We start from the raw sequence: 27,759 nt of genomic DNA, 5'->3' as shown, positions 1-27,759 counted from the left end.
CCGACACCACCCCCGCCCGGTTGCTAGGTAGAAGGTGAACGCCAGAGCGGGACGGCGGCTTCTGATAGGCCGCCGCCGCCGCCAGGCAACGGTTTCCATGGCGAACGGGACCGACTCGCAGGAGGCGGCGGCGGCCTTGTCAACTCGCATTGCCTCAGGTGGGAAGAAGCATACGGGCAGACACGTGTCGAGAGCGCCGGCTGCGGGGGCAAGGTGGGCGGAGAGAAGCGGCGAGAGTTCAGGTGAGGGGCCTGCGCGCCGCACGCGGGTCGGGAGTGGGGGGGGGGCGGGGAAGGCACGTATGAATGCGTGTGCGCGTGTCGCTGCGGCCCTTGAGGCCCGGCAGGGAGGGGCAGGCGGGGAGGTGCCTTCGTTGGCTGCGAGGAGCTTCGGGGTGGCTGCTGGGCAAGGTAAAGCGACTAGCAGACGCCATTGGTGATAATAATAGTAATAATAATAATTTTAATTCACGGGCCCAATAGCACTCAGGCTTTTCGAGGCCCTTGTCAAGCTGGCTTGAAGAAGCAGCTTTGGGGGACTTGGAAATGCGCATGCCGTTTCATTATTGGCATTTCACTCAGACAGCTATTGGAAAGGAAATTTTGAATTTATTTATTGCATTCAAATGCTGCCTTTCTCCCTCCATGGCCTACCTATGTTCTTATGTTCTATCCCTCTGTGTGTGTGTATGTGATTTTGTGTGTATGTGTGTATGTGTGTGTGATTTTGTGTGTGTTTGTATGTATATGTGTATGAATATGACACACCTGTGACTTTCCTAGAATGAAGTAAAGGTAAAGGGACCCCTGACTATTAGGTCCAGTCGTGGACGACTCTGGGGTTGCGGCGCTCATCTCACTCTATAGGCCGAGGGAGCCGGCGTACAGCTTCCAGGTCATGTGGCCAGCAGGACTAAGCCGCTTCTGGCGAACCAGAGCAGTGCACGGAAACGCTGTTTACCTTCCCGCTGGAGCGGTACCTATTTATCTACTTGCACTTTGACGTGCTTTTGGACTGCTAGGTTGGCAGGAGCAGGGACCGAGCAACGGGAGCTCACCCCGTCGCGGGGATTCGAACCACTGACCTTCTGATTGGCAAGCCCTAGGCTCTGGGTTTAACCCACAGCGCCACCCGCGTCCCATTAGAATGAAGTACCACCTCCTAAAGTGGATTTAAAAAAGAACATTGCAGACCCACTGAAAATGCTCATGGATGACTAGTGGAAGAGGCTTCCATAACCTGCCGAGCAACTGCCAAGAGTTGGAGAAGCTCTTTAGGCACCCTTAGTGCCCAAACCTGGTGCCTGTAAAAGGTAAAGGAACCCTGGTGCGTAGCCTGGGAGTCATTTTGGACTCACAGCTGTCCATGGAGCCACAGGTCAATTCTGTGTCCAGGGCAGCTGTTTACCAGCTCCATCTGGTACATAGACTGAGACCCCACCTGCCTGCAGACTGTCTCACCAGAGTGGTGCATGCTCTAGTTATCTCCCACTTGGACTACTGCAATGCGCTCTACGTGGGGCTACCTTTGAAGGTGACCCAGAAACTACAACTAATCCAGAATGCGGCAGCTAGACTGGTGACTGGGAGCGGCCGCCGAGACCACATAACACTGGTCTTGAAAGACCTACATTGGCTCCCAGTACGTTTCCGAGCACAATTCAAAGTGTTGGTGCTGACCTTTAATGCCCTAAACGGCCTCGGTCCAGTATATCTGAAGGAGCATCTCCACCCCCATCGTTCTACCCAGACACTGAGGCCCAGCGCCGAGGGCCTTCTGGCGGTTTCCTCGCTGTGAGACACCAAGTTACAGGGAACCAGGCAGAGGGCCTTCTCGGTAGTGGCACCCACTCTGTGGAACGCCCTCCCACCAGATGTCAAAGAGAGCAACAACTACCAGACTTTTAGAAGACACCTGAAGGCAGCCCTGTTTAGGGAAGCTTTTAATGTTTGATGCATTACGGTATTTTAATATTTTGTTGGAAGTTGCCCAGAGTGGCTGGGGAAGCCCAGCCAGATCGGCGGGTATAAATAGTAATAAATTATTATTATTATTATTATTATTATTATTATTATTTCTCCTTACATTCTTACTGAATATACTCATAAATGTCTAGTGGAAGAGGCTTCCATATGTTGCAGGGCAACTGCCAAGAGTAGCTTTATAGGTGACCTTAATTTCAAGTCCTGGTGCACAGATGCTCTAGAAATGTGTTTTGATTAATTTCCGTTGAGTTAACATTTCTGTAATCTGAGATACAGCATTTCCCCCTCCCTAGAGAAGGAAAATTCAACACCATGATCAAGTCAACATGTAGTAGATCTTGGTCTCTAGGCTAAGTGTGTGGGTGTGAATGAGTGAGTGAGATAAAAAAGCTTTACCAAACAATACCTAATTGAATTTATATTCCTAGTAATGTTGACACAAGGCATTCACAAAACAGGCCTGCTTTTGTTGACGGCCCTTGGTTTAGCATTTTTGCAGGGTTAAACCGGGATTAACACAATCCAGGAAATCAGTCTAATGCCCTTAGCTAATATGATATGAGCATTACAGTGCATTAATCTTTCTTAAACATTATCAAATTATGGCTTTTGAGTCAACAGCTGGCTTGTTCTTCTGCCTTTCCTTTCACAGGATTTGTTAGGAATTGGGACATACTTTAAATCAAAGTCTTTTGCCATAGGCAAGCAAATGCCTCTGAAAAAATGTTGAGGAAACCCTGGCACCCTGCACCCTCTTATCTAGCAATAGTATAGCTTACTCATTGGGTGGTGGGTGAAGCCAAAAGATCCCACAACAAATGATGCAGGGTGCCACCCTATTGTGGGCATTCTGACACCACACTGTGATTTAGTCATGGTCTATGGCATGAACCAGGATGGCGCTGTGGGTTAAAGCACAGAGCCTAGGACTCGCCGATCAGAAGGTCAGCGGTTCGAATCCCCATGACGGGGTGAGCTCCCATTGCTCGGTCCCTGCTCCTGCCAACCTAACAGTTCAAAAGCACGTCAAAGTGCAAGTAGATAAATAGGTACCGCTCCAGCGGGAAGGTAAACGGTGTTTCTGGGTGCTGCTCTGGTTTCGCCAGAAGTGGCTTAGTCAATGCTGGCCACATGACCCGGAAGCTGTACGCCGGCTCCCTCGGCCAATAAAGTGAGATGAGCACCGCAACCCCAGAGTCGGTCACGACTGGACCTAATGGTCAGGGGTCCCTTTACCTTTACCTTTTTATGGCATGAACCACATTTGTTGCCTGAGTTGAATAATCACATCCTTTGAGACCAGCAAGCCCAACTGTGTCATACTGTACCTCACAATTTTGAATAGTCATAGCCCGGCCTTCCTCAATCTAGTGCCCTCCAGATACTTTGGACTACATCTCCCATCAGTCCAAGCTAGCATGATGCTGCTGATTGGAGCATGGCTATGCTCTGCTGGGGCTGATGGGAATTACACTCCAAAACACCTGGAAGGGCATTGGGTTGGCCAAGGCTGCTCTGTGTTCAGAAAAAGCACAACTGTAAAAAGAATGTTTGTGTTTCTAATATCAGTGGGATTGGCAGAAGAGCCAAGTTGAAGATTCCACCTAAACATTAGGAAGAACTTCCTGACAGTAAGAGCTGTTTGACAGTGGAATTTGCTGCCAAGGAGTGTGGTGGAGTCTCCGACTTTGGAGGTCTTTAAGCAGAGGCTTGACAACCATATGTCAGGAGTGCTCTGATGGTGTTTCCTGCTTGGCAGGGGGTTGGACTCGATGGCCCTTGTGGTCTCTTCCAACTCTAGGATTCTATGATTCTATGATTCAAGTCTAGGGCAGTAGTACTTTTGCCTTTGTACGCAGCTCTAGCATTTGCAGAAATGCCTCAAATAATTATTTTGATCCTTGAAACTAATTAACTGGCGTCTTCCTTCAGGAAAGCAATGGCATTTGCACCTCCCAGAAACCTGGATGGCCCAAAGATGCAAACCAAGATGAGCACATGGACACCCCTGAATCACCAGTTGATGAATGACAAGGTGAGTATCATTCAGCCAATTTAAGTATGGGCCTTCCCTGAGACATTACGTTGGAGACACAATCAGAGGGGACCTTTGGGTGAGCAGTAACAACAAATTCTCCATAAAAAGCAGCTAAGCCCTCAGTCGGCCAGCCTTGACCCTTCTCTAACCTGGCAATACTTGAATGCTCAGAATAATAATAATAATAATAATAATAATAATAATAATAATAATAATAATAATTTATTTGTACCCCGCCCATCTGGCTGGGTTTCTCCAGCCACTCTGGGCGGCTTCCAACAAAGACAAAAAAATACTAAAATGTCACACATTAAAAACTTCTCTGAACAGGGCTATTATGAGACAAAGAGAAGCGTTGGGATGGTCACACTGGCGTCTGATGATTTCATAAGGGATTAACAAATACATGCTTTGTTTTCTAATGGAGCCTGTCATGAGTCGGCTAAGGTGGACGCATAAGAGCTTGGAAAGCAAACATTGTATGTTTTTGTGATCAAAGCCTATAAGGCTCACTGAGTAATGCAAACAGCTCTCCTGTCCTCCCCCTTTAGGCCCCTGAACCAAAATGTGATCCCAGATCTGTTTAGCATTTCCTTGTGACAATAATGAAACACCTCCACCAAAGGTTTGGCACAGGCAGGTGCTTCTTGCTTCATCTTAAATGAAGCCAACCATATATGTGTAGACACCTCGGAAACAACAAAGTGAGCAAGGATAGAACATAACGTCTTGATGTTACTGTCTAAGATGTTGGCCACAGTGGGACCTCCATATTCCGAGGGAGTGTGCTTCTGAACGCTAATTGCTACTGAATCCTAGTACCTCACCAAAGACTCCTAAGTGAGATTGTAGCACCTATCTGTCTCAGGAGACAATGCAGAGGGCGAAGTCAAACTGTTGGAGAATTACAGCGCTTGCTGTGGCTGTAGAGACAAATTCGGGAAAGATATGCTTTGTTGCAGCAGAGGCAGATGAAGGTGTCTGGTTGTGCTATCGCAGATGCTGCAGTAATAAGTAATATGGCGCTGCTTCTCTTCCCAGCGGTCTTTCCTCCTCTGGTCACTGGTATGGATGCATAACCTGACTATCTGCCTCCAGGCACTGTGACTGTCTGCTGGGGATTCCCCATAGCTGTCAACTTTTCCCTTTTCTTGCGAGGAATCCTGTTCAGAATAAGGGAATTTCCCTTAAAAAAGGAAAAATGTTGACAGCTATAGATTCCCACATGGCAGGATTGATGTCGCCAGCCTTCATGTCACAACTGCACACATCTTTGTAACACAGAGTTGGTCTGCCAACAGGCCTGATGTCAGTCAGTCAATTAAGAGGCAACGTCCTCTTGTGGATCCACACTGGTTAAGTAGCAGGGAGCAGGGAGTAGGAATGAAGAGACAGTTCTCCTGATGTAGAGATACAAAAAGCAGAGTCCCCCACAAGGTTGGTACATTGGTACCTTGCTTGTTGAACGTAATCTGTTCTGGAAGACCATTCGACTTCCGAAAAGTTCGACAACTGAGGCGCAAAGGGCGGTCAGCAAAGTACATGGAGAAAAAAGAAAAACATGCAGCGGAAGCCGTTTGACTTCCGAGGCGTGTTCGAACACGGAAGCAATTCCGGGTTTTCAGCATTCAAAAACCGAAACGCTCGGCTTCCAAGACTCTTTAAAACCAAGGTATCACTGTGGTAGGACCTATGCTTTTTAACTTGTCCATAAACAATCTGGGGGTGACCAGTGAAGTGGCCAAGTTTACTGACAATACTAAACTATTTAGAGTTGTTTAAAACAGAGAGAGATGATGATGAGCTCCAAAGGATCTCTCCAAACGGATGGCAAAGTGGCAAATGCAATTCAGTGTAAACAAGTGTAAAGTGATTCATGTCAAGACAAGAAAATCTTAATTTCACAGTTCATGGGGTCTGAACTGGTAGCATCTGACCCAAAACGAGACCTTGGGCTTGTAGCTTGATGAAGGTGCTGACCCAGTGTGCGGCAGCTGTGAAAATGTCAAATTCCATGCCAGGGGCCATTAAGAAAGGGGTTGAAAAATAAAACAACATTTAATCAGCAGCAGTTAAAACGCTACATACTAAAGACATTAAAATAGGGAATACTCTAGGGAGGAGCTGTACAAGCAGGGAGCAACTCCCAACTGGCCCTCTCTCTTGTGCCTGCCAGTCTCTTGGATCTCAGTGGAGGGGCCACAGGCAGGTCCCCTGAGTTTAGTTTCAAGTTCTAGACCAGTTGATAATGGGTGCAGGTGGCCCTTCACACAAGGCCTTGCGTCTAAGTTGTGAGTGATGTGATTTTAACTTTACGGGCTTGGCGGCTGGCCGGTTGAAATCACACAGATTAAATGCACAGAAGGCAGGGAGCTTAAAAGCTCTTTTAGCGCAGGGTTTTCCCAGTGTGGAAATAACTTTAAGGCTCTCTGCCTCCTTGCTGAGTTCTTGGAGGCTCTTGCGTGATCTTGGATGGCTCTGTGAGAGCCTCCCGGAGGCCAGCAAGCGTGGCAGAGAGCTTAAAAACTCTCTGCCTTGCTTGGGGGGGTAAGGCCCATGCAGGGCGCAAGCTCCAGAAGGCAAGGATAGCCAAGTGAATAACCATAGTTTAGAGGTTCCGGGCCCTAAGGAAGTCAGACTATCCTCCACCAGGGCCAGGGCCTTTTCAGCGATGGCTCCCACCTGGTGGAATGCTCTGTCTCATGAGACTAGATTTAACCTCCTTCCGCAGGGCCTGTAAGGCAGAGCTATTCCGCCTGGCCTTTAATTTGAATTCAGCCTGATTTTTTATTTCCCTTCTCTTCCCTACCCCTCCCCTTTTATGATTACCTGCCCTGAGACCCCACAGCTAATTCTCCCCTGGCCTCCTCACTGGCCCAAGTAGGACCAATTCAGCCAGCTAGCCCTGGGGATTATCTAATTGATTTTTTATTTTTATTGTTATTCATGTTTTTATACTGTATTTTATGCTGCTTTTATAATTAAGGGTTTTAAATTTGTTGTTAGCTGCCCTGAGCCCGGTTTTTGAACCAGGAAGGGTGGGGTATAAATAAAGATTTATTTATATATTTATTTAAGTGTGGGGCAGTTCTAAGGAGGTAGTTTGAGTATACACATGTGGCAGCCCCAGAACATACCCCGCCCCCTAGTGAATAGGACTGTTTTCAGAACTTCTGAGTTAGAATTTCTTCTTAAGTCACTCAATCCCTTTAGTATTCTGGGGAGTCACTTATTGGGTCATGCCTAATGGTTTGATTGCTCATTTCTCGCTCAGTCCTGTGTTCACTCTGTACTGAACTGTGTTTTATTTAAATGTTTTTAAGGTATTTGAAGAAAGAAGAAATCTGTTGGGGAAATGGGTAATGATATTTTCTTCCCTCATCTGCAAATCCCATGTGCTTCACTGCTTATTGCGAGGTGATCAGGCTGTAGTAGGACATGTAAGCACAGAGTCAACTTTGTGTAACGCACGCAGTCACTGTGAGGGTTATGAAGGCTCTGCACTCCATGCAATGTTTGGATTTTTAAAAACTTGTAGTTGAAAATGTAAGGGGGGGAATGGTGGAAGTCTGCATGCAATTAATCTGTTTAGAGAGGTATGTTTTGTCCCAGATTATGTCAAGTATGTGCCTCTTCCCAAAAAGGATGGTTTGCCCCATGTGTGGTCATGTCCCCTAGTGATGACATCACGTCCTTTCTGCCAGATCCCCAGAGGCCACTGACTGCTGCTGGAAACAGGATTTGCAATAGTTGGACCTGGGATCCAGCAAGCAAGCTATTTATGTCACCCTTCTCCAATCTGGTGCTTTCCAGATGTTTTGGATGACTGCTCCTGTCAGTGCCAGATGGCTGTGCTGGCTGGAGAAGGTGGGTGCCAAAGTCCAAAACATCCGGAGGGCACCTGGTTGGAGAAGGCTTGTATATTTGTGGGAAGTCTCCCAGAGTGGCTGGGGCAAACCATTGAGATGGGCGGGGTACAAACGATAAAATTATTATTATAATTATAGGTAAGGTAAAGGGACCCCGACTGTTAGGTTTGGTCGCGGACGACTCTGGGGTTGCGGTGCTCATCTCGCTTTACTAGCCGAGGGAGCCAGTGTACAGCTTCCGGGTCATATGGACAGCATGACTAAGCCGCTTCTGGCGAACCAGAGCAGCGCACGGAAACGCCGTTTACCTTCCCGCCAGAGCAGTACCTATTTATCTACTTGTACTTTGACGTGCTTTCAAACTGCTAGGTTGGCAGGAGCAGGGACCGAACAACGGGAACTCACTCTGTCGCGGGGATTCAAACCGCTGACCTTCTGATCGGCAAGTTCCAGGCTCTGTGGTTTGATCCACAGCGCCTTATACAGTATCTATCAATGGTAGTTAACTCTTCTACTTGAATGGAACAGATTTCTGTCTCTGTGAGGAGATGCAGTAGAATGTCTTTCCTTATCAGGCAGAAGGAGGCCTTTACCCCTTTCAAGCCATGTTGGAGACCACTCCCCAATGGAGGCAGGACACTGGTCTAGAAGATGGACCAGAGCCAACCGTTCCTGTGCTTTTTAGCAGCCAGAACACAGAATACTGTCAGGAGTTCAGCTTACACTCGAGTAGAACCCTGGCAGAGACACATGCCCGACTGGCATGTTCTCTCCCTCCTGGTCAATCGTTCGGGAGCTTCAAAAGCTTTCTTCTGCCCAAACATCACAGTGACTGATGCCAACAGACACCTGCACACTTAGGGATCCACAGAGTTCGCGTATCATCGCGTGACAGACCTCAGCAACTCAGCATTTTGGCTAATCTACTTTATTTACATATAAACACACAAGGAGCACTGCAACATGGCTCCCTCTCTCTCTAGCATCAGACAGCAAAGATAAAATGAACAAAGGGCAATAGTCCCACTTCACAAAACACAGTAACACAAACATCCTGTCTCCGTCACTTCCCACTCTGTGGAGTCAAAACATATACCGTCATGTGATAGACAACAATCCCATGACTGCAATCACGGAGCAGGAATTCTAACAAATACCCGGGGGTTGGGGCACAAAGATGAAGTGCAATATGGTCTTGTGGTCCATGTGTTTGCGAAGTGCTTCATGGTGGGAAAGTCACTTCTGTGGCGCCGTGTCTAGGTGCCACAAAACCCTCAACTCACCTCTTCTCCCTTCCCTCCTCCGCAGTTTGACAAATGGACAGACAACCAGAGGCGAAGAGTCCTGCTGGACTTCCTAGAGCGCTGCTCCCTCTTGCAGCTCAGGTTCTGCGTCAAGCAGCTGCAGGCTCGAGTTCCAGTGGAGGCCCTGGATTTCACCACCAAGCTCCCCAGGGTTTTGTCCCTCTACATCTTTTCTTTCCTGGACCCTCGTAGTCTCTCCCGATGTGCCCAGGTAAAGCTCAACATGTTGGGAAGGATGCAGAGGGGAGATAACGAAGTTTGAGGTGCTGGATATGTTTAGCCTATAATCATAGAGTGTAGAATCCTAGAATGGGACCCTGAGGGTCATCCAGCCCAACCCCTGAGATGCAGGAATCTCAGTTAAAGCACCCATGACAGATGGCCATCCAACCTCTGCCTAGAAACCTCCAAGGATGGAGAGTCCACCACCTCCTGAGAGAGACCGTTTCACTGTTGAACAGCTCTCGCCTTCAGAAAGTCCTTCCTGATGGAATCTCATTTCTTGTAACTTGAAGCCATTGGTTCGAGTACTACCCTCTGGGGCAGGAGAAAACACTCTTACTCCATCTTCTATGTGACAGTCCTTTTGACCACTACTGGAGATGGCTATCATATCACCTCTCAGTCTCCTCAGGCTAAACGTACCCAGCTCCTTCAAGTGCTCCTCATTAGGTTTGGTGGGATGCGGGTGGCGCTGTAGGTTAAACCACAGAGCCTAGGACTTGCCGATCAGAAGGTCGGCGGTTTGAATCCCCCCCGACGGGGTGAGCTCCCGTTGTTCGGTCGCTGCTCCTGCCAACCTAGCGGTTCGAAAGCATGTCAAAGTGCAATTAGATAAATAGGTACCACTCCGGCGGGAAGGTAAACGGCATTTCCATGCACTGCTCTGGTTTGCCAGAAGTCGTTTAGTCATGCTGGCCACATGACCCGGAAGCCGTACGCCGGCTCCCTGGCCAATAAAGTGAGATGAGTGCCGCAGCCCAGACTGGACCTAACGGTCAGGGGTCCCTTTACCTTTTACTAAGCTTGAATCCTCGAACAATAGGCAAGTAGGATCCTAGAATGCAACAACTGATTGGCTTGCAGGAAAAGACCAATCAGGCTCCAGGAGGAAGTTAATCAGTCTATTAGGCTGGTAGGATCGTAGAATGCAACAACGGATTGGCCTGCAGGAAAAGACCAATCAGGCTCCAGGAGGAAGGCAGAATCAGCCAATCAGACAGGACTGATTGTGTAAATAATGTATATAAAAGCCTGAGGTTTGGGGGGGGGGGCAATTCAATCACTGTTTTCCAAGCTGCAATAAAGAGCATGAAATCACTACAGGACTCCGAGTACAGTGGTACCTCGGGTTACATACGCTTCAGGTTACAGATGCTTCAGGTTACAGACTCCGCTAACCCATAAATAGTACCTCGGGTTAAGAACTTTGCTTCAGGATGAGAACAGAAATCGTGCTCCGGCGGCGGTGTGGCAGCAGCAGGAGGCCCCATTAGCTAAAGTGGTGCTTCAGGTTAAGAACAGTTTCAGGTTAAGAACGGACCTCCGGAACGAATTAAGTATTTAACCCGAGGTACCACTGTATATTTCATTTGGCTTCCAGACCCTTGATCATTTTGGTCCATAGCTGTCAACTTTCCCCTTTTCTTGCGAGGAATCCTATTCGGAATAAGGGAATTTCCCTTTAAAAAAGGAAAACGTTGACAGCTATGTTTCGGCCACCCTCCTCTGCACACCTTCCAGCTTGTCAATATCCTCCTTAAATGGTGGCGTCCAGGGCTGGACACAGAACTCCATCAGTGGTCTGTTGATGTAGTATATGAACCAGAAAAGAGTTGGGGGCCCAGCAACATGCAGTTGTTCCTCTGCCTGTAGTGCCAGCCTCCCTCTTTTGAGCAGCGCAAGCACAGCAGTTGGAGTTGCAGTTTTGCCCATTCAAATGAGGGAAAGCACATGCCTGAGGGATATACCTGTTTGAAATTCAACCCCATTCCTGCGTGCGTGAACCAGGCCTCCATCTGGGTTAGACAAGGAAAAACTGCAGTTGCCAACTCAGGGTTTTTGTTTTTTTAAGAACTCTATTGCTTTCTGAAGATATTGAAATAGTTTTTGCGTCTGGATTATGTGTCCTCCTCTGTTTCTGATTTTTGCCCCGATAGGTCGCTCAGAACAATAATAATGGCGCCTTTTTCATTCTCAGGTGAGCTGGCACTGGAAGAACTTGGTAGAACTAGATCAGCTCTGGATGCCAAAATGTCTGCGTTTTGGGTGGTATCTCAATTTCTCTCCAACCCCGTTTGAGCAAGGAATCTGGAAGAGACACTACATTGAGGTGGTGAATGAGTTCTGGGTCACCAGCCCTAAGGTACCTCTGCAATCCTTGAGAGACAAACGGTTTTTGGAGCTGAGCTGAAAACCTCTAGTTTAGCCTCGTCTTGGATGTTCTGCTTTTTCCCTATGCAGTAACTTTTTGACATTTAGTCTTGTAAACTGACCTGCATTCTGAAGTGGAGCAGTCCCAGTAGAATTGTACCATGGGCTTTCCCTGAAAGTGTGAGTTGGCTCTTGAGGGACCTAGATCCCCTAAAAGCCTAGTGCACACATGCCTTGGATGATGGACTCAAGGGCATCCTGATCAAATTTGCAGATGACACCAAACTGGGAGGGGTGGCTAACACCCCAGAGGACAGGATCACACTTCAAAACGACCTTGACAGATTAGAGAACTGGGCCAAAACGAACAAGATGAATTTTAACAGGGAGAAATGTAAAGTATTGCACTTGGGCAAAAAAATGAGAGGCACAAATACAAGATGGGTGACACCTGGCTTGAGAGCAGTACATGTGAAAAGGATCTAGGAGTCTTGGTTGACCACAAACTTGATATGAGCCAACAGTGTGACGCGGCAGCTAAAAAAGCCAATGCAATTCTGGGCTGCATCAACAGGAGTATAGCATCTAGATCAAGGGAAGTAATAGTGCCACTGTATTCTGCTCTGGTCAGACCTCACCTGGAGTACTGTGTCCAGTTCTGGGCACCACAGTTCAAGAAGGACACTGACAAACTGGAACGTGTCCAAAATGGTCAAAGGCCTGGAAACGATGCCTTATGAGGAACGGCTAAGGGAGCTGGGTATGTTTAGCCTGGAGAAGAGGAGGTTAAGGGGTGATATGATAGCCATGTTCCAATATATAAAAGGATGTCACATAGAGGAGGGAGAAAGGTTGTTTTCTGCTGCTCCAGAGAAGCGGACACGGAGCAATGGATCCAAACTACAAGAAAGAAGATTCCACCTAAACATTAGGAAGAACTTCCTGACAGGAAGAGCTGTTTGACAGTGGAATTTGCTGCCAAGGAGTGTGGTGGAGTCTCCTACTTTGGAGGTCTTTAAGCAGAGGCTTGCAACCATATGTCAGGAGTGCTCTGGTGGTGTTTCCTGCTTGGCAGGGGGTTGGACTCGATGGCCCTTGTGGTCTCTTCCAACTCTATGATTCTATGATTCTATGATTCCTTCTGATACGTACCCTCAAAGAGTCCATATAAAGGCCACTGTGAGAAGAGGACGCAGATGGGCCCTGGGTCTGATCCAGCAGACTCTTCTCATGTTCTTAAGCCACTCCTCCAGTTTTCCAGCTTAGTAGTGGCCTGTGATGAAAAGACCCAGCACAGGCCACCATCCTCTTGTCGCTTGAAGCTCAGGTGGCCTTGGTGGCGTGGAGTCCCTTCCATCAGCTTCAGCTGGTGGCCCGGCTGCTGTCACGGTCCGGTTCACGGGCAATCAAAGTCCCGGCTGGGGACATTGGGACCGGGGGTAAGATGGCGGGGTGGGAGCAGGAACGGGAGTCCAGAAGCCAGGAGTCAGGAAGCCAAGAGTCCGAGGGTCAGAGAGCCAGGAGTCAAGAAGCCAAGGGTCAGGAAGCAAGGGGTCACAAAGTCAAGGGTCCAAGGATCAAGAAGCAAGGAATCAAATGCAGCAAGGCAGGGAACATGTTGCTGTGGCAAAGAGCTGAAGGAAAATGCTGACCTTGTATCCCTTCCCAGCTCTTGCCACCAAGTGCTGTGAGTTACCAATTGGCCTCAGCTGTGTGGCTGCGCCTTGCCTCTCCAGAACAAACTTAGGAAGGCCCCTGTCCTACAAAGTCCTATTGGTCACAGGGCCTGGCTCCTACATGCACACCTGACAGCAGCATACCTATCTGGGCAGAGATAGGCTAATTCTGTCTGTTGCTGAAACATGTGATACAGGCTGTCGATTGGTTTCTGGGCCCAATTCAAAGTGCCGATTTTGACCTATGAAGTCTTAAATGGCTCAGCACCGTAATACCTCAAAGACTGCCTGTCCCCATATGAACCAAACAGGACCCTGTGATCATCGCCTGAGGCCCTTCTTTGTGTGCCTCCTCCGCATGAGGTCTGGAGAGCAACAACACAAGAATGGGCATTTTCTGCAGGGACTCCCCACTTGTGGTATGCGCTCCCTAGGGAAACTCCCCTGGCGCCATCGTTACACATGTTTAGCTGCGAGGCAAATACATTTTTATTTTTTTTATAATAATATTTATTAAAGTTTCATAAACAATCAAAAGCTTCAAAATTTAAACATAAAATACAAAAACCAAAAAAAAGCTACAAAAATGAAAAAATACAAAACACATAGAAGTACACAATAAAAAACAGTTAACAGAATAGAAAAGAAGAAAAAACACCAAAAAACAAAACAGAAAAAAATAGTATTTTCATATCTTATACTTCTTTCACTAGTTTCTTGACCTCCTCACGCCTCCCTTTTTGTATTCCAGTTCAGATATTTAGTTCAGCAAATCCTTACCCTCTATCATTTATCCTTATTCAACATCTTAACCTATAATAAATATATATTTTCCACCATTGTCAATCCCTATTTACATATTCTTATTAATCTTTTAACCAACACCACTTATTTTCAATCCAACGTCCCTTTAACATTCATTAATTTTACAGTATTTCTGTAGATAGTCTTTACATTTTTTCCATTCTTCTTGCACCGAGGCAAATACATTTTAACTAGACTTTTAGCTAACTCCAGAGGTTAGCAAACTTTCCCAGCAGGGGGCCAGTCCACTGTCCCTCAGACCTTGTGGGGGGCCGGACTATATTGGGGGGGGGGATGAACGAATTCCTATACCCCACAAATAACCCAGAGATGCATTTTAAATAAAAGGACACATTCTACTCATGTAAAAACACGCTGAGTCCCAGACCGTCCGCAGGCTGGATTTAGAAGGCGATTGGGCCGCATCCTGCCCCCAGGCCTTAGTCTGCCTACCCATGAATTAAACAATTCACAGCCTTTTACATTGGGGTAGGGGTATTGTTTTTGTTTGTTACTATGGTATGTGTTTTTGTTTCTTTATATTGCAAACCGCCCCATGAGCCTCAGATGAAGGGTGGCCTAGGAATGTAAATAATAATACACTCAAACCTTGGTTACTGAATGCCAAAAACCCGGAAGTGAATGCTCCAGTTTTCAAACATTTTTCGGAAGCTGAATGTCCAAAGCGGCTTCCGCTTGAGTTCAGGAAACTCCTGCAACCACTCAGAAGCCGCGCCTCGGTTGTCGAACATTTTGGAAGCCAAACGGGCTTCCGGAACGTATTACTTTCGACAACCGAGGTTTGACTGTAATAATATCCGAGGGCTTCCCTCCTCCCCAATAGCACACAATTGATTTTGCCTACTTGTTTTCCATCCCTTTAGACCCCTCCGAAAGAGGACTTTGTGGTGGTCGATGTTCAGCCTATAACGAAAGAGGGTCTGGAGGTGAAACAGTCCCTGTCACCGTCAGTCCTCCAATCAGCCTGTCCTCTTGGAAAGAAGATGAGCAAGGAGAAACAAGATCTCCCTCCGTGGCGTTCTTCAGATAAGCATCCCACAGACACCGTCAGATTCAATTACCTGGACAACTTTGATCCCATCGAGCAAGCGAGGCAGGCGTAAGGCACACCCTCATGTCTGTCTTCTTCTTTTCTCTCTCAAACATCAAACTAATTTGATGTTCAGCTGCTCCCTCTCCCCCTGGGGTAGGTGACAACCCTGCCATGTTCGGGAGAAGAGTTATTGTCCTCAAGTTTTCTAATGTTTGTAGGGGAGAGCTAAGTCTGCAAGTTTAAAGCCTCTTTGTGAATCTCTTCCTAATTAATGGTTAATCCAAGATGGATTCCGACTTCAGTCAGGTAGGAAATTAATAGGGCTTCTTGGATCTGCTCCATAAAGTTTGGACCAAGCCCAGAATGGATTGATCCCACCCCAGCAGAATTCTGGAGTAGATGGTGGGGTTGATTCTGCTGTCCATTTTAGGCATGCGCAGAGCATGTCAGAAGACGAAGGAGAAACCCCAGGCAACTTTAGCCTTCTCTGTACATGCCCTTGGTGCCCAGTGTGGGAAAGGGTCAACAAGGTGTGTGAAACAAGGTGTCCCCAAGACCTGCTGAGCCTCTCCTTCCAAATTATTTCCAGCCCAGATGAAATGCAGTAGTCCTGGGTGCGGTCCAAAAACCATTCTACAATGACTGGATTGCCAGCTCAAATTCTCTTTGGAATGCCATCCCTTCAACTACCGTATTTTTCGCTCTATAGGACGCACTTTCCCCCCTCCAAGATTGAAGGGGAAATGTGTGTGCGCCCTATGGAGCGAATGCAGGCTTTCACTGAAGCCTGGAGAGCGAGAGGGGTCGGTGCGCACCAATCCCTCTCACTCTCCAGGCTTCAGGCAGCTATCTGCAAGCCTTCTGAGCATGGCGGGAGTTCCCGCCGGGCTCTGAAGGCTTGCGGATAGCAGCCTGTTCTGGGGGCTGGGGTTGGGGGAAGCTTGGGCTTCCCCAGCCCCGCAAGCTCTGGGAGCGGCAGCGAGGTTGCGCGCAATCTTGCCGCTGCTCCTAGACCTGTTCTGGGGGCTGGGGGTGAAAATAATTTTTTTCTTTATCCCCCCCCCTAAAAACTAGGTGCGTCCTATGGTCTGGTGCGCCCTATGGAGCGAAAAATACGGTATTTCTGTGTTTGGATATTTGAAGTAGCATCTCGGCGGCACACAGGATGCTGGTTAAACATTCTGTTCCTTACCATCCACTTCCAGAAGTAGAGGTCTTTCCTTTCTTCCTCTCTTTCTCTGGTGATCCCTTGTAGCTGAGTTTGTCTTTCATAAACACGGTTTTGACAATGACTCCGTAAGTGACTGTGGAGGCCAATTTTGGATCCACATGTCCTTCCACAGTGGGGACATTGGTTTCCGGGTGGGAGTTGATCATAGTGTGGATTTGCCAAGCATGCCTTCCTCTTAGCACATTTCTCCCTTGTGTTCGAGTGTCTTCAAAGCCCATGACACCTTTGGTAACCTTCATCCACCTTCACAGCCGTTGTAACATACCGCGTGTTATCATCCGCCTGTTCTGCCATTGAGGACTTCTTGGATCATTCTTTGTCTAGCTCCTTCCCTTTGACCTTACTGCCTTGGGTTGACCCTGCTGGGAGTACGAGACTCCCGGTGGCTTCGCTCACAAGGTCATAGGGACATGCAAGCCTGCTCATCACGACAAGGTGACGATCCAGCAAATGAGAGAGGTAGCCCGTAGAATGCCTTATTTTGCATGCAAAAGGCTCCATGTTCAATCCTTGTTAAGAATGCAAGAACATAAGATGCTCCTATTGGATCAGGCCAATGGTCCATCAAGCTGAGTATCCTGTTCTCTCACTGGCCACCCAGATGCCCATTTTGGGAAACCCGCAAGGTGGACCTGGGTGCAGCAGCACTCTGCCCTCCTAGGATACCCATCAACAGGTGTTCAGAGGCATAATGCCAAGAAAGCAGATCATGGGGGAAAGCTTTCTCCCTCTTCTTAAGACCTAGGGAAGCCGTTCCCAGTCAGTTTAGACTGTACTGAGCTCCATTGACCAAGGTTACCTGACTTGGTATAACGCTACTTAATAGGTTCATCTGCTGCAACCATACCCTGTTCCATGACAGTCCCCCGGAGAAGTCTTCTTGACACCTTACACCTCCACGGCATCTTTAGATGCCTGGTTCTTTTCTCATTGCTCTTGTAATCTAGATCAGGATGCTTTCTTGCAGCTACAGTAAATGTGTCCACCCTTAGTTTAAACACGTTGCTTCTTCAGTGGTAGGATGTACAGTTGTTGCTCTTACTCTTGGCATAAAGTCTTGAGAAAAGATCTGACACACATGCCAACTATCTACGTGTTCAGCAGTCCCAGTTTCTTCCTTAATAACAGAATGTCTTTCAAAACCCAGCCCACCAAACATAGCCCAGAGCTGCGTTAGAGAGGCGTGGGGGCGAGTTTTGTGGGCTGAAGGGAGGAAGATTGTTTTTCACGAGAGCAGATGACAGTGCCAAGCATTTTTCTGCCTTCTTGTTCTGGGAAAGTAACCTGTTGCCAGGAGCACAGATCAGAAAGACATTCACTTTTCACAAGACTGATGGGATGTACATAAGGAGCTGCCTGAGTAGAATTAGCTTACTCTTCCTCCGGGAATCTTAGGGTAGTGTCTGCAGTTCTCCCTCTCACACTTTTTTGTCACAAAAACCTGCCTGTGAGATACGTTAGGCTAAGAGAGCTACTGGCCCGAGGTCACCCATTGAGTTTGGTGGCAGAAAGGAGAATTGAACCCACCTCTCCCTGCCTTTAGCCCAACACTCTAGCCATGATACCATAGTGGCTTTCATGTAAATCAGTGTTTCTCAAATTTGGGTCTCCAGCTGTGGTTGGACTATGACCCCCATCATCCCTGACCACTGGTCCTGCTAGCTAGGGATGCTGGGGGGTTGTAGTCCAAAAGTTTGAGAAACACTGGTGCAAATCTACAGAAACCTTTGAGTGATTTAGCTGTGATTCCTGCGTTGCAGGGGGTTGGACTAGATGGCCCTTGGGTTCCCAACTCAACAGTTCTGTGGTTCTTTGAGTGCTGAAATATCTGCACATCTGGGCACTAGCCCCACTGAAGCACAATCATGCATATTGATTCAGAAATATATTCTTCTGAGTCCAGGCCACTCTTGTATCGGAGCTTGGGACTTCAGACTCACTCCCAGGTAGCTGTGCTTAGGGTTGCAGCTCCAGTCTCTGAAATGAGAGGTGGCAGAACAAGCTTCAGGCCCATACATTTTTTTGTGTTTCAAAAAAGGATTTGCCTCTCCCTGCCCTGTCCTGGGAAATCCTTTTAACTTTGTTTAATACATCTTTTCCCCCCATTCGCTCTGTCCCAATAGACTAGGGCCCTGTGGGACTTGACATCTTTCTCCTGGGCCTGAAAGACAGAGCTGTTCCACCAGGCCTATGGACAAGGGATAGTCTTACCCCCTCCTTTGGTAATCCTCACAGAACTCTAGCCCAATGGTTGCCATTAATTTGATTTTGAATTGATTTTAGAATGCTATGTTACATTTATTGTTGTTAGCCGCTCTGAGCCTGGCTTCGGCTGGGGAGGGCGGAATATAAATAATAATAATAATAATAATAATTATTATTATTACTGCAGTAGGAAGAAAGGAGGAGGGCTCACCCCAGACCTCAGCCAGTCGGCCTTCCAGAAGAAAAGGAAACCAAGCAGTGCATCGTACAAACTCCGAAAAGCAAAGTCCCTGGCAAGTATCCTAAGTGGTCAGCCTTCTGGGCTAAGCAGCAAACTTGGTGAGGTGCGAAGCCTTTGGTGAGGAAGGGAGCAGCCTTGATGGTGGTGGCCCCCTCCCCAAAGCCCCGCTGCCTTGCATTGCCTTTTGAGTCCTTAGCTGCCTAAGTCCACCACTTAAGGGCTGCACCTTGAGCAAAGCTGGCGTTCAATCTTGGAGCATCAGTTATGGTTGTTGCCCTCGTGCTTCTGCAGTCCTGCTGTGCAGCCTTGATGCAGAGCTCACACTTTGCATGCGGAAGGTGCCATGTTCTCTGGCCATGGTCTCTGGCCTCTCTCCTCGAAGAGGCGCCGCCAGTCAGAACACACAATAGTGGCCCGACCTGGTCCGAGGCAGCTTCCTAGCAGTTATTTAGGTGGGTTGCTGCGTTTGAGCTCCGTGGAGCTCCCTTGCTTGCCTCAAGGGTGCATCCGATTGCAGACTGAGCGTCTCCGGCTGCATATTTCTGCCCCTTTGGGAAGGACCTTGTAACTCAACGTGCTTTGCTTCCTTGTCCTCCAGCAGCCTGGGGCTGAGCTGACAAGGACCCAGGAGTGCAGGAATCAGGTATACGGAGCCTGTCAAAGCCTTGCTTTGTGTGCTGCACTCATTCCTGGCGGGGTGGGAGACTCTGACCCTGCCTGTCCCGTCACACGGCATCTGCAACCCTGACATTTTAAGCCCTTGCATGCTCACCTGCTTCTCTTTAGGTTGATCCCTGCCAATCTTTACGTTGCTTCTTTTTAAGCCGCTTAAAATGAATGTCTGCCTTTCACACACTGTCTGCGTCTCCCGTCCCGGTCTCATAATTCGGATGCTAGCAAAATGAGAAATGCCCGTATTACTCTTTTCAAACACACCCTTTTAAAAAAATTATGTGAAGGTAGCACTTAAAGATTCATGATTATGGCTTGGCTTGTCCTAAAAAAACAAAGAGTTTGTTGCTCTTTGTGCAGAAGTTTGATTTTAATGGAAGTTTTGCATAGAGGATCTGCTACTGCCGTGAGCAAGAGCGCTCCTTCACATGCCGGAGGGACCAGACTTTCTTCTTCAGTTTTAATTTTGGAGACTGTAGCCAATAAGCAAATTCTTTTCACACTCAGCAGTTGAAGTGTTGACTGCTGTGCCCTTATCTGCCTTTATTGCCTGAATGGATTTCTGAGTAAGTGTTTTATTGCCCCTGGCTTTCCCCAACACCCTAAACAAGAGATTAAACAAACAGATTGAAGCTGTACTCTTATGCACACTTCCTGGGAGTAAGTACCTGGGTTGGGGGAGAGACAACACGCTGGGTTTGGCTTCCTGGCAGGGGCCCATTAACATGGACCAGGGTGGGAGCTGGTCCCTGCAAGGTCATTGTGGTCAAGCCTTCCTGGTGATGCCATGTGCCCCCAGCCTCTGCTCTGCCGTGATCTGGAGCAGTTCTCCATTTTGATTTTTAAACACATGTTCAAATACTTCCTTATTTTCCCAAGTCATTTCTGGGTTAGTGACCTAGCCATATTTTTGAACAGGCATCCCAATGTTCTGTTACTTTTTAAACAGTATTCGTATTTTACTGTTCATATTTTTCTATTTGTTGTACATCTCTTCAGAAAATGTTTATTAATATAGGTTAATATATTAATATATGCCTATAGGTTCTGGAAGTAGACATAGCGGAACTTATTTCTGAGTAAGTTTGAAGAGATGTTTTTCTATGTCAAAGAACAAAGGCCTAGTTATCACTCCGTTTGGATTTTGGGTGTGGGCTCAGCGCACCGTGAAAGTGCTCTGGCATGCAAAAATATTCCCCACATGCTTTCATTGGGTCTACTCTTGAGTAGGGCTTGGTTAGAATTCCAACTCTACAGTTCTATGATTCTATGAAAATGCAACCCCTAATCCTTTTTCCAGGGTAAAAGTCCTCACTCTCTCGCTTCCAGGTATGTTATTTATTGCTCAGCCGTGGCAAGAAAATAGCTCTAAAATTCTTCAGTTGCAGCTAACCCAAGGCAGCTGAAAGAGCTGGCGTGTGTGTGTGTGTGTGTGTGTGTGTGTGTGTGTCTCCCAGCTGGCTGGCAGGCCTGCTCACACACTGCTCCTTTCCTAAAGAAACTCAGTTTCTGCAACTAAAACCAAAAGGCTACTTGATTCCGCCTTCCTTTGGGATTGGGGTGTCGTGTGTTTGGATTCTCCTCCCCAGAGAAGCCTGCCTGGTGCCTCCTCTGATATCTCCTTGATACCAGGCAAATACTGTTTTGTTAAAAAAACAAAAAACACCACCCAGACATTCCATCATCTCATGTACTTCTTTTAGTTGTCGTCAATCCATATTGCTGCTTTCTATGTGCTTTTATAAGTGCAATTTGCTGTATTTTATTGCTTTGTTTGGATTCTCCTAATTGAATGCCACCCTGGGAGCATTATCACAATGCAGGTAATAAATAATTTGCTGAAAAAGTACAGCGGAACCTCGGTTTTAGAACGTAATCCTTTCTGGAAGTCTGTTCAACTTCTGAAACGTTCAAAAACCAAGGATCAAAGGGCTGCCAGCAAGTTCAGTGGGGAAAATTGAGAAACACGCTTCGGGAGCCGTTCGACATCCGAGGCACGTCGAAAATGGAAGCATTCACTTCTGGGTTTTCGGCGCTTGGAAGCCCAGATGTTCGAAAACCGAGGTTTGACTTGTAATTACATAAACTATGTAATTACATAAACCAAACAGAAGAAAAGATACTTACCTGAAAGTGAGTCCCCCATTGGAGTTTCATGGACTTTTCCCAAGTATATGTGTGTAGGACTGTGGCTTTGTCTTCCTGCATATTTCCTACCTGCTCAGAATTTGGATAACAGCAAAGTTTGGGTGGTGACTCAAGTTATGATTCAAGTCATGTGTGTGTGTGGCTTTAGGTCAGGGACTGTGATTGCAATTCCTGGTTCTGTTGACAGATTCAAAACCGCAGGAGATTCGTATCCCTCTAAATCTCATAAGAACATGAGACAAGCCTGCTGGACCATCTAGTTAAGCGTCCTTTTCTCCCAGTAGCCAACTCCTTGCCTGTGGGAAACCCGTGAGCAGGATCCGAGAACAAGAGCAGCTCTCCCCTCCTGCAGTTTCTAGTCACTGGTAGTGTTGCTGCCTCAAACTGTGAAGGCACAGCACAGCCATCGTGGCTCAGAGCCATCAAAGGCCCTCTCCTCCATCATTTTGTCTAAGCCATCTAGGTGGAGCGAGTCCCATAGTTTAAGTACTTCTGTGCGAATGTCTACTTCTGCGTAAAATCTTTTGTCTGCCTTGAATCGTCCATGATTCACCTCCATCGGATGTCCACAAGCTCCACGAGAAACTACATTTCTTGCTTTTTTCCTGCCTTGCTCCCCAGGTGTCCCTCTCTGCAGACCTTGGCTCGCAGCCAAAAGCCCCCGCTCGCCCCAACTGGGCTACTTACCACCCTGCGGGCTATCCTGCCACCAAAGCAATGGCCAAGATCCTTGCCCAGAGCGCCCAGTGGAACGCTGGGATACGGCCGGCGCCTGCCCAGGGTCCAGTCCCACAGCTGAGCGAGAAGGGGAAGAAGGCCTTTGCACGAACAAGTAGAAGCTCTCCAAGTCAGTAAACCCGGTCATTTCACGTAAGGGTGGGGTGGGGGTGGTGGGTGAGCATTGAAAATATCAACCCCCTTTCACTCACATCATCATTTTGTTGTTTTATTGTTACTACCGAGTTTTTGAAATTGTAGACAAAAGTTCAGTATCACTCTCGCTGTAGCCTTATTGGAGTTCAGCGATTGGGTCTGCGTTGCTCCCGGATAGGAGGAAGGAAGTCAAATGACACCGAGGGTTGGTTCAGAGAAAGAGTTCTTTATTTCTGCTCTCCGGAACAGCAGAAAGGCACTTGCGTGGTCAGTCCACAGCAAGTCCAAAGAAATGAGAAATTTCATGCAGTATATATATCCTCCAGGCACCCTCTCCCTCCTTCCCCAGGAATCCAATCACGTCAGCCTATACACGCAGGTTGACATCACATATGTTCCTGCTCCGGTATTCTTAACCATAAAAGGGTATTCCTTCCTGTACTTCTGACCATAAAAGGATATTCCTGTTCCTACTCTTATCTTGGAGCAAGAGGTCACCATCTCCAAGAACATACTCTGGCGCTGTTCCCAGACTAGGTCTGTGCGTCAGTGTGGTCAGGATATAATAAGACCTAGACGTGTCATCCCTGTTCTACTGGTACAGTCAAGGTCATCCTTCCCGTGACTGATAAAGGAGAGAGCTGTGTTCTTGTTATGCATTTGCTCAACGGCTCAAGTTTATGCATTTTAGAAATGCTGAGAAGAAAGGGGGGGGGGTTGAGTCAGTTTTAAACTGACTACACAGAAACCCATCCCTTCATCACCATGCACAAATTTGGCCGTGACAAGAACGCTAGCTAAGCCTAAGCGATTTTAAAGAGAGCTTTTCAACGAAAAAGGCGCCCAAAACTACATCCCTCACAAGTTGGATGAAATAATAAAGCTTTGACAAGCTGCAGTCTTAACCATAGGCAAAGCAAAATTACGAATTAAAAACGACACCAAGACTTGGCCCCTACATTGGCATCCGTAACTTATTACTGATAGCCAATGTAGCCGGTAATAATAATAATTTATTATTTATACCCCGCCCATCTGGCTGAGTTTCCCCAGCCACTCTGGTCGGCTTCCAATCGAGTGTTAAAAACAATACAGCATTAAATATTAAAAACTCCCCTAAGCAGGGCTGCCTTCAGATGTCTTTTAAAGATAAGATAGCTGCTTATTTCCTTCACATCTGAAGGGAGGGTGTTCCACAGGGCGGGCGCCACTACCGAGAAGGCCCTCTGTCTGGTTCCCTGCAACCTCACTTCTCGCAGGGAGGGAACCGCCAGAAGGCCCTTGGAGCTGGACCTCAGTGTCCAGGCAGAACGATGGGGGTGGAGACGCTCTTTCAGATATACTGGACCGAGGCCGTTTAGGGCTTTAAAGGTCAGTACCAACACTTTGAATTGTGGTCAGAAATGTACTGGAAGCTAATTCAGATCTCTCAGGACCAGTGTTATGTGGTCCTGGCGGCCACTCCCAGTCACCAGTCTAGCTGCCGCATTCTGGATTACTTGGTAAGAAACAAGGCTAATATATTTCCTTCTCTTTTTGTATTGTAGGTTAGAGGGTTTGTTTAAAAGACTGGAGCAACAGGCTAGTCAAATTCTGCTATGTGCTTTTGGAGCAGATCACTGATGTTCTGGGATACTAGCAAACATTACAAAGTCATTAATAATAATAATAATAATAATTAATATTATTATTATTATTATTATTTATTGCTATCATCTGGACATGTTTTGGGGGCGAGAGAAGGCACTGCTGGATATACCCAGGTGCCCCACCTCCACCCCCGTATCTTAAGACAAGCCTCCGTTGCAATACAGATAGGTTGAAAGAATGTCAATGCTAGGTTTAATTTTGCAAGGGGCTGTTTCCTTTTAGTTTCTCGCTGTTGACATTAACTACTTCATTTTGTCTACCTGTTCCAGCATCTCCACTCTTTGAAAGCCAGCCCTGGGAACTTCCCCCGTCAGACATGGGATCTGATGCAGAACAGGAGCGTGGAGAAAAGAGACTTTTCAAAGCAACACACTTGAATTAATCTCCCCAAGGGAAAGACAGATGTCATTGCAGGTTACAATCGTGTTCCCAGAGCTATGAGCCCAGCTTTCTGAAAAGGGGCTCTTTGGACAAGGATTAAGAATCGTGTGGATTTATCATGTCTGCATTTCCATGGTCGACTAACCAATGACTAACCAATGGACCTGGATTTTTATTTTATTTTTTAAAAAATACTGTTCAGATAGGAACTTTGTACGTGGCCTTAGACATGGCACTATTTCTCAGCCTTAGTTTCCAAGCTGTAAAATGGGAATGGTGGTGGTCTACCTCATCGAGTTGTTGTGGAACTGATGATCAGCAACAGTGCAGTGCTATGCATATCTACTCAGAAGTAAGTCCCACTGAATTCAAGGGGACTTACTCCCTTGGTAAGCATTTATAGGATTGCAGCAACAAGCAGACTCGGTTTTCGTAATGGTTACTGGAAACTTTGAGTTATTACATAAAGAGGAAAAGAACTGAAAGGAAGGATTTCATTCCAGTAGGTGGCTGAAACATAATCAACGGTAAGAACATGATGAAACAAAATGGCCTATGCCAAAGTAGCAAGTGTGACGCTCACGCTCGTCCCTCTTCCTCCTTTCCATAAACACCCTTTCTTGTTTTCCCCCATTATCAACATTGAGACTGTAAGCGGTTTGGGGGCAGAGACTTTATAAACCCTGTACACTGTGATGACATATGGATGGTCTTGGGCCTATCAGTTTGGCAGTAAACTGGGTCCACCTAAAAAAAAATAAAGGGTAGTAGTTTCTGTGTGCTTGGGGGAGTCTCCAACCTTAACCACACATTTCAGGTGACCCCTCACCTCCACCCTTCAACGGAGCGTTTAGGGAAAGTTAGCAGGTAACTATGCTGGCGCATTCCTGGGGAGTGGGGAGACAGAGAAAGAAATCCAAAATTAACAAATCCAATTAGCACTGTAAAGAAACGTTCATATATTTTACTTCCTTGGCTTTTATCTTTCCCGAGGCAAAAAGCAGCCCTGCTTCTTTGTCCTCTTGCCATTGGTGAAATCTGGGATCACACAGCTTCAGCCTGTTTTCTGCTGCTGTGGGACCTGATCCGAAGGATTCAAGTTACAAGAAAGAAGATTCCAACTGAATAGAAATACTGTTCTGAAAATAAGAGCTGTTCAGCAGTGGAGCAGACTCCCCAGAAGATGGTGGAGTCTCCTTCCTTGGAAGTTTTTAAGCAGAGGTTGAATGGCCATCAGCCAGGGATCCTTGAGCTGTGATTCCTGCAATGTAGGGGTTGGAATGGATGGCCTTTGGTGGTCCCTTCCAGCTCTAAAATTCTATGATTCTATATGCGCTCAGCAACATCTGTTTCTCTCCACCCCCTTTAAGCTTTTTGTATAGCCAGATGGAGAGGTCTCAAAGGCTTGCTCACTTCTTTGTAGCCTTTCAGTTGGTACTAATAAATCAATTTCCCTGCTGTTACATTTGGATTTTATTTCCTCTCTTAGACTGCAGTCCTAGCTCTACCTGGAAGTTGGCCCCATTGAATTCACCATGACTCAAACTTCTGAGCAGGCGTGGGACTGTGCTGTATAATTAAGCCTTCTAATCTGGGAAACAAAAGAACATTTAAATGTATTCGGCAGTCCTGAAAATAATTCGCCTTTTGGGTAGCTTCGTTTGGCTGCCAGAATCTCGGGGAAGGAGCGTCCCCCATCCATCATGACACCAACCACTGGAGAATCCCCTAGTGCAGGGATCCCCAAACTTTTTAGGGTCACTGCCCCCTTAGTTCCATAGACTCCAGTGCCCCCTACCCTCTAGACAGCATTATTCAGAATAGTGGTTTGCACGACCTTCTAAGGAAGATGATAAGGCAATAAAATTCCAAACAGTAACAGCTGTGCATTTATTCAAAATCCAATTGAAAATAATGATTACAATGAAATGGATGGACTTGATCCAGCAATGCCAGCTTTCCAGATAGTCACCTCCAGTGCCCCCCTTCTTCCCCCTTACCTCTTAGTGCGCCCCCCTGATAATCCCACCACCCCCAAGAGGGCGCTACTGCCACCCACTTTGGGAGCCACAGCCCACACGAGAGGTTCCTCCGCCGCCACCAACTTCTCCATGTCGCCTCTCAGTAGAAGACCTTCTCCAGGTAGGCATTCAGGAACATCCCTCTGGGGTCCAGTTTCTCCCGGATGGAGCAGAACTCCTGGAAGCCAGGGTACATCTTCTCAAAGTCCTTCCGAGTGCACGTGTGGGCCTGCGGGCAGAGAAGCGGTTTTACGAAAGTGCCCTTCCTCCCTCTGTGTGGGTCTGTATCGGGTCGGCTACAACAGCAGCAAGAATACTCATCGCAAAGTATTGGAAGACACAAGATCTACCCACTGTGGAAGAATGGCAGATGAAGGTGATAGACTATATGGGGCTGGCTGAAATGACTGGCAGAATCCGAGACCAGGGGAAAGAGACGGCGGAAGAAGATGGGAAGAAATTAAAAATTTATCTTAAGAAACATTGTAAAATTAAGGAGTGTTAAAATGTTGTGATTATAGAAAGTAAGGGATTACAGCTGTAAAAGTTTAAGTAAAAGAAAAGGAAAGGAAACAATTAGATAAAATTAAGGGGGAGGATTTGCTGAAACAAATTTGGAAATTGGAATGCAGAAAGGGGAGGTATGGGGAAGTCGGAGAAGTAAGTTTCAAGAAAAAAAAGGATTTGAAATTATACATATTTGTTTGTTTTTGTGTGTGTATGTTTGTATTGTATACTGTATTGTGTGTGTCTTTATAATTTGTGAAAATCTAATAAATATTAGACTGTTCAGTCCGAGAGGCATGTTCCCTGGTCGGAAACCTTGCAGGGCCAGCATGTCAGTGGTGGGCGGGGCCTATTTTGAGAGTGGGTGGGGCCTATATTGAGAGTGGGTGGGGCAGAGCCACTTCACAGACACACCAATTGAAATTGAAATACTTTATTGTCACTTGTACAACTTGTGTACAGTGAGATTACACCAGCACCCCCCACTCAGCTCTCTTAGTCTTAATTCCCCTCGTTTACTGACGCACACCCACCAAACCCGAAAGTCAGTTGCCCTGGTGTTATCTTTTCATTCAGCAGCCTAACAGCCCAGGATAGAAGCTGTTCTTTACCCTGTTGGTGCGACTAATCAGGCTTCTATATCTTCTGCCCGAGGGCAGGAGATCAAGAAAGTGCCAGCCAGAGTGTGAATAATCATCCCTGAGAATTTTCCTCACTCTCCTGAGGC

General features: G+C 47.0%; 2 protein-coding genes across 4 annotated transcripts in view; one reads left to right on the top strand and one right to left on the bottom strand.

Annotated features, from left to right (window-relative positions):
- Window positions 1-112: 112 nt before the first annotated feature.
- FBXO16 (F-box protein 16) lies at window positions 113-24,662 on the top strand. Of its 3 annotated transcripts, XM_082217781.1 has the most exons (10): window positions 113-242; window positions 3,918-4,020; window positions 7,347-7,382; window positions 9,201-9,407; window positions 11,397-11,561; window positions 14,934-15,169; window positions 18,727-18,832; window positions 19,379-19,423; window positions 22,222-22,447; window positions 24,393-24,662. In XM_082217781.1, the coding sequence occupies exons 2-10, from the start codon at window positions 3,925-3,927 to the stop codon at window positions 24,503-24,505; spliced, it is 1,230 nt and encodes a 409-aa protein (XP_082073907.1). In that variant the 5' UTR covers window positions 113-242; window positions 3,918-3,924; the 3' UTR covers window positions 24,506-24,662. The 3 variants fall into 3 exon arrangements, with proteins under 3 accessions (XP_082073907.1, XP_082073908.1, XP_082073909.1); XM_082217782.1 differs by lacking the exon at window positions 7,347-7,382; XM_082217783.1 differs by lacking the exon at window positions 19,379-19,423.
- A 19-nt stretch (window positions 24,663-24,681) lies between these two features.
- LOC309529500 (L-gulonolactone oxidase) overlaps window positions 24,682-27,759 on the bottom strand; it is a 58,480-nt gene continuing 55,402 nt past the window's right edge. Inside the window, exon 12 of the mRNA XM_082217778.1 lies at window positions 24,682-26,754. Within this exon, the coding sequence (XP_082073904.1) occupies window positions 26,626-26,754 (129 nt within the window). The 3' untranslated portion in view covers window positions 24,682-26,625. The remainder of the gene's footprint in view (window positions 26,755-27,759) is intronic.

The sequence above is a fragment of the Podarcis vaucheri genome (assembly GCF_965113315.1).
Source record: "Podarcis vaucheri genome assembly, chromosome: 3".
Lineage (NCBI taxonomy): Eukaryota > Metazoa > Chordata > Lepidosauria > Squamata > Lacertidae > Podarcis > Podarcis vaucheri.
Note: the sequence above shows the minus strand (reverse complement) of the source record. Positions and strands in the feature narration are given on the sequence as shown.

Coding starts and splice junctions, on each gene's coding strand:
- FBXO16 (XM_082217781.1), top strand. CDS start 3,925: ATGGCATTTGCACCTCCCAGAAACCTGGATGGCCCAAAGATGCAAACC. Junction 15,170..18,726: donor ATCGAGCAAGCGAGGCAGGC/GTAAGGCACACC, acceptor TTATTACTGCAG/TAGGAAGAAAGGAGGAGGGC. Junction 19,424..22,221: donor CCCAGGAGTGCAGGAATCAG/GTATACGGAGCC, acceptor CTTGCTCCCCAG/GTGTCCCTCTCTGCAGACCT.